The sequence below is a fragment of the Mytilus edulis genome, chromosome 6, assembly GCF_963676685.1.
Source record: "Mytilus edulis chromosome 6, xbMytEdul2.2, whole genome shotgun sequence".
Lineage (NCBI taxonomy): Eukaryota > Metazoa > Mollusca > Bivalvia > Mytilida > Mytilidae > Mytilus > Mytilus edulis.
Genome location: NC_092349.1, coordinates 27,563,978 through 27,574,517, shown reverse-complemented (window position 1 = coordinate 27,574,517; position 10,540 = coordinate 27,563,978). Strand labels below are relative to the sequence as shown.

The 10,540-nt window shown below is 31.2% G+C and overlaps 1 protein-coding gene across 1 annotated transcript in view; it reads left to right on the top strand.

The window, feature by feature from the left end:
• The window catches only part of LOC139526323 (putative ankyrin repeat protein RF_0381), a 94,081-nt gene that overhangs the window by 54,750 nt on the left and 28,791 nt on the right, over positions 1 to 10,540 (top strand). The window contains exon 10 of the mRNA XM_071321455.1: positions 520 to 621. Coding sequence (XP_071177556.1) covers positions 520 to 621 — 102 coding nt within the window. The remainder of the gene's footprint in view (positions 1 to 519; positions 622 to 10,540) is intronic.

The window sequence follows — 10,540 nt, the reverse complement described above, 5'->3', positions numbered from 1 at the left end:
GGAGCACTCCATTTGATATAGCTGCAGAAGAAAAAAGATTCAAAATAGTAAAACTATTATTAGAAAGAACGACTATAGACCTAAACAAAGTATATAAGGTATGTATTGTACCACTAAAGAGGATTTTCAAACGTTCTTTAGTCAACCAAAACAATTGTTGGCCTAACTCGACGTTTAAGTACCCACTCTCAACTAATCTTTAAACTTCAAAGGGAAACGGACGTACAATACTCACAAGAACTTCAAAGTCATCCACGGTGCGTAATTCAGTTGCCGTTAGGCAATGGCTGTTTTGCAAAGAAAAATAAGCAGTCAATTATTCGAGTAAGGTGGATTCAAATTTAATCAGACTCGATACTCAAGTTATTGACAACATTAACGTTTACACGTAACTTATATGTTACACAACTTTGCTTAATATTTATTTTATTTGTTTAATAATTTACATACATGTAATGACATTTTTTTCTTTAACAGAATATTGGCTATAACTTGATATATTTCAACTGTTTATTTCAGGATGGGAACACTGTTTTACACAAAGCTACTAGAAGTGGAGAACTCGAATTGGTCCAATTGTTACTCAAAACATCAAATATAGATCCCAATCAAAAGAATAAGGTATTACAGTGAGTTGCTTGTAGGTGTTATGGTAAAATTTTACCTATAGCTCAACCTGTTTTTAAAATTGTCAACACAATAGGGACATTTAAATTGACCAGTTGGTATTGTTAGATTTAAATCTACCTTGATGCTACCTGTAAAAAAATTTATTCACCTAACCAAAAGTTTCAGCATGCTTTTTTCCTGAACTTTTTTTTACCTAGGATTATTCTATTGAGAAATTTTTATTTTACTGTCATTCAAAATCTTATGAGTGATCAAGCCAAACAAGAATGACTATATCATATATTTTATTTTCTTGCAGTTACATGTAATTTAAAATTGCATGACCTAAAATGCACTACATTTCATTTAAATGTTTGCATAGCCACTACTAGCAGTGTTTAATACCCTAAATAATCCAGTCGTAATATTTCACTCACTTTAATGAAACCTCAAAATCATATTTGAATAAACAATTTCATTAATTTATTTACACTAATATTTGACATCTCATCCAGAATTCCAATGATTTTAAATAATTCCCAATTTTATTCATTTTTCACTACTTCACTAGATTTTTTTCTAAATCCATAGTATAAATTCTGATTAACTTCCAATTATATACATCCTACAGATGGGTGCACTCCTAACCTGTACAGCAAGTTAACTTGATAACCAGTCATTTGGACTGGTCAAAGTTAACCTGTGACCGAATATAGGACTGCTCTGACCAGTCCTAGGACCAAAATCTAGTTAACTTGAAAAGCGGACTTGGTCCTAGGACTGTTTTTTTGTCTGCCAAAAAGTTAACTTGGAAACAGGTCCGCTATTGATATAAGTTAACTTCGAACCAGTCCTGTCATAAAGTTAACATAGTTAACTTCGGAACCAGTCCTGTCATAAAGTTAACATAAGTTAACTTGTAAACCGGTCCTGCCACAAAGTTAACTTCTGCTTGGACAAATCCGATCAAAACCAGACCTGTTCCCAAGTTAACTTTTGACTGGTCTGCTCAACACTATAAGTTAACTTGTAACCAGGACCGCTCTTCGTTGATTTAACAAAAAATATTTTTAATATCTTTGTTTCGTAGTATAAACATCGAAAATAAAGTAATTTGAAAATTATTACTTCCGTTTTATGAACAGGATTAAATACAATTTTTTGAAAATAAGTACGCACAGAACGTAACACAAATTTATCTGTGATCTGACAATCTATCTATTATAAAAACGATCTCGGTTACAATGATAACAGGCACTGAATATATATATATATTCCGAGATCAAATTCAATCATATTATGTATATTTTTGAAAAGAAGTATATTTGATGTTAGGTGTATACGTCCTTGTTAGTTATACATCCTTGAACTATGCAGCCACAATCAGCAATAGTTTAATTCATTTAAATAATGACTACAAATTTTTGTTCGCCTAAATTAAGGGTGCAAGCATGTCTTCTTTTTACTCAAAATACTGATAGGTTACAAAATTTCAGTAGTTTTGATACCTCCAGCTGACTTGTACAACAAAATTATTTGACCGCATTACCAAAACTGACCATATATGCACTTTAATTTGTAAATCTATATACCCGCATAGTAAATCAGCCATATTTTTTATGTCAGGATTCAATGTATAATACAATCATGACAATGGACAGCAAAATTGCAATATAATAACAAAAAATTTTGGTTCGCATTAATTTAAGATACCAGCATGTCCTCATTTTATTCAAAATATTGATACGTAACAAAATTTCAGTAGTTTTGATACCTCCAGCTGACTTGTACAACAAAACTATTTGACCGCATTACCAAAACTGACCATATATGCACTTTAATTTGTAAATCTATATACCCGCATAGTAAATCAGCCATATTTTTTATGTCAGGATTCAATGTATAATACAATCATGACAATGGACAGCAAAATTGCAATATAATAACAAAAAATTTTGGTTCGCATAAATTTAAGATACCAGCATGTCCTCATTTTATTCAAAATATTGATACGTAACAAAATTTCAGTAGTTTTGATACCTCCAGCTGACTTGTACAACAAAACTATTTGACCGCATTACCAAAACTGACCATATATGCACTTTAATTTGTAAATCTATATACCCGCATAGTAAATCAGCCATATTTTTTATGTCAGGATTAAATGTATAATACAATCATGACAATGGACAGCAAAATTGCAATATAATAACAAAAAATTTTGGTTCGCATAAATTTAAGATACCAGCATGTCCTCATTTTATTCAAAATATTGATACGTAACAAAATTTCAGTAGTTTTGATACCTCCAGCTGACTTGTACAACAAAATTATTTGACTGCATTACCAAAACTGACCATATATGCACTTTAATTTGTAAATCTATATACCCGCATAGTAAATCAGCCATATTTTTTATGTCAGGATTCAATGTATAAAACAATCATGACAATGGACAGCAAAATTGCAATATAATAACAAAAAATTTTGGTTCGCATTAATTTAAGATACCAGCATGTCCTCATTTTATTCAAAATATTGATACGTAACAAAATTTCAGTAGTTTTGATACCTCCAGCTGACTTGTACAACAAAACTATTTGACCGCATTACCAAAACTGACCATATATGCACTTTAATTTGTAAATCTATATACCCGCATAGTAAATCAGCCATATTTTTTATGTCAGGATTCAATGTATAATACAATCATGACAATGGACAGCAAAATTGCAATATAATAACAAAAAATTTTGGTTCGCATAAATTTAAGATACCAGCATGTCCTCATTTTATTCAAAATATTGATACGTAACAAAATTTCAGTAGTTTTGATACCTCCAGCTGACTTGTACAACAAAACTATTTGACCGCATTACCAAAACTGACCATATATGCACTTTAATTTGTAAATCTATATACCCGCATAGTAAATCAGCCATATTTTTTATGTCAGGATTAAATGTATAATACAATCATGACAATGGACAGCAAAATTGCAATATAATAACAAAAAATTTTGGTTCGCATAAATTTAAGATACCAGCATGTCCTCATTTTATTCAAAATATTGATACGTAACAAAATTTCAGTAGTTTTGATACCTCCAGCTGACTTGTACAACAAAACTATTTGACCGCATTACCAAAACTGACCATATATGCACTTTAATTTGTAAATCTATATACCCGCATAGTAAATCAGCCAAATTTTTTATGTCAGGATTAAATGTATAATACAATCATGACAATGGACAGCAAAATTGCAATATAATAACAAAAAATTTTGGTTCGCATAAATTTAAGATACCAGCATGTCCTCATTTTATTCAAAATATTGATACGTAACAAAATTTCAGTAGTTTTGATACCTCCAGCTGACTTGTACAACAAAATTATTTGACTGCATTACCAAAACTGACCATATATGCACTTTAATTTGTAAATCTATATACCCGCATAGTAAATCAGCCATATTTTTTATGTCAGGATTCAATGTATAAAACAATCATGACAATGGACAGCAAAATTGCAATATAATAACAAAAAATTTTGGTTCGCATTAATTTAAGATACCAGCATGTCCTCATTTTATTCAAAATATTGATACGTAACAAAATTTCAGTAGTTTTGATACCTCCAGCTGACTTGTACAACAAAACTATTTGACCGCATTACCAAAACTGACCATATATGCACTTTAATTTGTAAATCTATATACCCGCATAGTAAATCAGCCATATTTTTTATGTCAGGATTCAATGTATAATACAATCATGACAATGGACAGCAAAATTGCAATATAATAACAAAAAATTTTGGTTCGCATAAATTTAAGATACCAGCATGTCCTCATTTTATTCAAAATATTGATACGTAACAAAATTTCAGTAGTTTTGATACCTCCAGCTGACTTGTACAACAAAACTATTTGACCGCATTACCAAAACTGACCATATATGCACTTTAATTTGTAAATCTATATACCCGCATAGTAAATCAGCCATATTTTTTATGTCAGGATTAAATGTATAATACAATCATGACAATGGACAGCAAAATTGCAATATAATAACAAAAAATTTTGGTTCGCATAAATTTAAGATACCAGCATGTCCTCATTTTATTCAAAATATTGATACGTAACAAAATTTCAGTAGTTTTGATACCTCCAGCTGACTTGTACAACAAAATTATTTGACTGCATTACCAAAACTGACCATATATGCACTTTAATTTGTAAATCTATATACCCGCATAGTAAATCAGCCATATTTTTTATGTCAGGATTCAATGTATAAAACAATCATGACAATGGACAGCAAAATTGCAATATAATAACAAAAAATTTTGGTTCGCATTAATTTAAGATACCAGCATGTCCTCATTTTATTCAAAATATTGATACGTAACAAAATTTCAGTAGTTTTGATACCTCCAGCTGACTTGTACAACAAAACTATTTGACCGCATTACCAAAACTGACCATATATGCACTTTAATTTGTAAATCTATATACCCGCATAGTAAATCAGCCATATTTTTTATGTCAGGATTCAATGTATAATACAATCATGACAATGGACAGCAAAATTGCAATATAATAACAAAACATTTTGGTTCGCATAAATTTAAGATACCAGCATGTCCTCATTTTATTCAAAATATTGATACGTAACAAAATTTCAGTAGTTTTAATACCTCCAGCTGACTTGTACAACAAAACTATTTGACCGCATTACCAAAACTGACCATATATGCACTTTAATTTGTAAATCTATATACCCGCATAGTAAATCAGCCATATTTTTTATGTCAGGATTCAATGTATAATACAATCATGACAATGGACAGCAAAATTGCAATATAATAACAAAACATTTTGGTTCGCATAAATTTAAGATACCAGCATGTCCTCATTTTATTCAAAATATTGATACGTAACAAAATTTCAGTAGTTTTGATACCTCCAGCTGACTTGTACAACAAAATTATTTGACCGCATTACCAAAACTGACCATATATGCACTTTAATTTGTAAATATATATACCCGCATAGTAAATCAGCCATATTTTTTATGTCAGGATTCAATGTATAATACAATCATGACAATGGACAGCAATATTGCAATATAATAACAACAAATTTTTGTTCACATCAATTTAGGACACCAGCATGTCCTCATTTTATTCAAAATATTGATACGTAACAAAATTTCAGTAGTTTTGATACCTCCAGTTGACTTGTACAACAAAATTATTTGACTGCATCCACCAAAACTGACCATATATGCACTTTAATTTGTAAATCTATATACCCACATAGTTAATCAGCCATATTTCTTTATGCCAGAATCAATGTATAATACAATCATGACAATGGACAGCAATATTGCAATATAATAACAACAAATTTTTGTTCACATAAATTTAGGATACCAGCATGTCCTCATTTTATTCAAAATATTGATAAGTAACAAAATTTCAGTAGTTTTGATACCTCCAGCTGACTTGTACAACAAAATTGTTTGACCACATCCACCAAAACTGACCATATGTGAACTTTTATTGGAAATCTATATACCCGAATAGTAAATCAGCCATATTTTTTATGTTGGGATTCAATGTATAATACAATCATGACAATGGACAGCAATATTGCAATATAATACAGTCGATTCCACTTAATTGCATACCGCTTAATAGCATAATTCGGTTAATTTTATACTTTTCTCCTGCACAAAACCATTTCCCATTCATCTAATGTTAAATTGTACGGTTATATGCATAGCCCCACAAGTGGCATTTCGGTTAATTGCATAGAAAATAATCGCTAGCTAGATATGCTTAGTTAAAACTGACGAGATTTTTGACCGGAAATAGCAATTTGGTAAGTATATTTTTCTTGAATGCATCATAATTTTTGATATTATTTCACATTTACTTCTGTGTTATTTAAATAAAGTTTTAAAACAGTTTATATGGTTATAAAAAAGGCCTCGATGTGTACACAGGTAAAGTTTCCCATATTCTATTTTAAGCCTCGAGGTCATAAAAATGTCAATCAGCTGATTGTTATAAAAACACAACCATTCTATGATCTTCTATCTCAAAAGGAGTTAATTATTGATTGCATTTCAGACATTGTTCATAGATTACATTTTGGGTGTATTTTTAAAACAATAACGCCTGCTAATTATCGATCATTATCCAATGTGCCAATGTGCAATCTCGTAATTTGGCTAGGGGTGATCTACATTTATGTTAAATATTACAGGGCATTTATATATGGTTGAAGAATTTCATACATCAATCTTTCATTTTTAATATTTTTTGAAAAGAACATTAACTTAAAATTATCATATTTTCTCATTTTCAACACTCGTGACCAGCAAATAACCCGTGCAGGGCCCCATTACCTGTTAACTGCTTTGCATATACGACAGGTTAAAGTAACAGTGTTACATCACTGTGCAATCGGAAAATACTGCATATTAAAGGCAGTTCATTGCACATTTATTGTATCAAATGATTATGAACTGTGTAGCATTGTTCAACAGTTTGTTTTAATCAAAGCGTAACAATATAATTTGTACATCCGGGTCATAGAAACAAATCTATTTTTAGAATTTTTTTATTTTCGTATCTCAGGTAAAGGAAAAGTCGGTACATAAATAAACTAAAACTAAATGTGTTTTTAAACTTTATTGAAAGAATAAAATGCATGACACTAGACAAATAACTTTTATTAGAATAAATAATCATTCAATATGTTGTAAGTGGATTATGGACGTTCATCTTTCTTCAGGATTTCCTTTACTGATCGGCACTATCGATGTTATTTGACTCCGTATTTTGGCATTTCGGATATAAGCATACTCCGCTTTATTGCATAATTTCGTCTGACAAATAGGCTATGCAAATAACCGGAATGTACTGTAACAACAAATTTTTGTTCACATCAATTAAGGATACCAGCATGTCCTCATTTTATTCAAAATATTGATACGTAACAAAATTTCAGAAGTTTTGATACCTCCAGCTGACTTGCACAACAAAATTATTTGACCGCATCCACCAAAAATGACCATATGTGCTCTTTAAATTGTAAATCTATATACCCGCATAGTAAATCAGCCTTATTTTTTATGTCAGGATTCAATGTATAATACAATCATGACAATGGACAGCAATATTGCAATATAATAACAACAAATTTTTGTTTGCATAAATTTAGGATACCAGCATGTCCTCATTTTATTCAAAATATTGATACGTAACAAAATTTCAGTAGTTTTGATACCTCCAGCTGACTTGTACAACAAAATTATTTGACCGCATTACCAAAACTGACCATATGTGTATTTAATTTGTAAATCTATATACACCATGACGTACGCCCATAGTTTTAATCAGCCATATTTTTTATGTCAGGAATCAATGTATAATATAATCATGACAATGGACAGCAATATTGCAATTTAATAACATTTAGGATACCAGCGTGTCCTCCTTTTATTCAAAATATTGATACGTAACAAAATTTCAGTAGTTTTAATACCTCATGCTGACTTGGAAAACAAAACTAGTTGACCAAAACTGATCATATGTGCACTTTTATTTACAAATCTATATACCCGCATACCATTGTACCGAGCGCCTTCATGTCTTCTCCTGGCGCTCCTGTTCACATTTTAGTAGGACCGTAAATGTACACGTAATCAATAATATTGGAAAACTATTAATGCAAAAAATATTCTGATTAAATTGAGAATGTCAGAATTTCATCTATTTATTCATTATAACAGTCAGATCATATATAGGAGTTCATGATGGTGTACGTGTAAAACAAAACTATTATGCCACATCATCAAAGTACCAACACTGACATGTCTGAATTCATTTTTACTATTTACAATGATTTAATAAAAAAAAGTATACGAGGTTCTCTTCTTGGAATCTATTATGTCGGTTGATTGATTTTGTTTATGGTTAAACGTCAAGTGGCAACTATTTCATTAGAGTGCGCATTGAGTATAATTTTAGGATGTCCCATATAAATATCGGCAATGACAAATCTCTCGATAAATCTGACAAATTTGACGAGATTGTTGATAGTTTTACCACACCGTATGCACTGTACAATTTCTGTTAGAATATTTTGCGGGAAATAGAATAGTAAATCCAATGCAAACAAGTTGAATATCAATGAAATATCCATGCAAGTATAAATTTATGCATAAAGTAAAATTTAGGAAGGGACAGGTAAACAACGGGGAACGAAGTAACGTAGACAATGTTGCCGATATCCCGTGATATAAGAATATTGTTCCAATGCGTTGGATAACCTTTCTATCCGCCTTCTAATAAAACAAACTCTGTGTGATTATGGTGATCGTATAGTCATTTTTTATTTATATAAGAATACAAGTATATCAAATAAAAGAGAGCATTTGTATAATATCTAGTAGAGTCTAGCGAGTAAATAATAAATAATATCTGTGGAAAAACAATGCGAATGTTGTTTACATATTTTAATCATGCGGAAAGCTCAAGGCTGATATGAAAACTCTTATAACGATAATCTGTCATAAGCAGACCTGTCCTCAGGTCTGGTCAATAGCAGACTTGTCCACAGGTCTGGTCAAAAGCAGACCTGTCCTCAGGTCTGGTCAGGAGCAGACCTGTCCACAGGTCTGGTCTGAGGCAGACCTGTCCTCAGGACTGGTCAAAAGCAGACTTGTCCACAGGTCTGGTCTGGGGCAGACCTGTCCTCAGGACTGGTCAAAAGCAGACTTGTCCACAGGTCTGGTCTGGAGCAGACTTGTCGATAGGTCTGCAGCAGTCCTAAAAAAGCAGACCGTAGGTCTGGTCCACCAACGACGAAGTTAACTTGCTTGACTGCTTAAAAATTCTCAAGTTAACTTAGAAAGCAGTCAACAAGTTAACTCTAAGTTAACTTTTGTCAAGGTTAGGACCGCACCCATCTGTAATTTAACAGGTGAAATAAAAATCTGTACAGGTAGAATCAAGGTATATTTAAATCTAACAATACCAACTGGTCAATTTAAATGTCCCTATTGTGTTGACAATTTTAAAAACAGGTTGAGCTATAGGTAAAATTTTACCATAACACCTACAAGCAACTCACTGTAAGTGTGCGGAATAAAGTAGGTCTATGTGTGGTCAACTTTAACTGGGTCATTTGTTACGTTTATTAAATCGTTGAGGCAAACATTTACATTTCAAACTGGTTTTCATATTAGTTGTACAAATCTACAGTTGAGTAAACAAGTGAAATTGAATTTGAAAAAAGGTAAACAAAGCTATATCATGTACAAATGACTATTTTTCTGAAGCACATGCGCGTGTCCCTTGCTTTTAAATATGGTGTGTGTTCCTCAGCCTCAAATTTCTATTCAATGTTTTGTAAACGTTGTTTGTTTTAGTTTCTGCCATTTTGTTGTCAGTTTGTTTTAGACTTATGGTGTTTGTTGCCCCTTTGGTATCTATAGAAGAACAATTTGATATCCTTTTTTTTCAATTGTTATTCCTCTGTAACGTAAACCCACAGCATCCACGTATCATAACACTCTAACTTACCGGTGGAGAATAAAAATGAAAAAAGTAAAAGTTAATTATATTATAATGATCATTTCTTATATATTAATCTCAACATCCCATTATGTATAATCTTTGGTACACGCATTGATTTGATATTTGTATACATATTAATATTTATATATTTTATATTTTTGATAACAACTATATGCGTACTTTGGCTACCGTTATTACTCTCACACAATGCAATTGTCGAGCATACTATGTAAAAGGAAAATGAATTGATCATTCATACATACATATTTAGTGGTTTTATACTAAATAATTGAGAATAGAAATGGAAATATGTCAAAGAGAAAACAACCCGACCA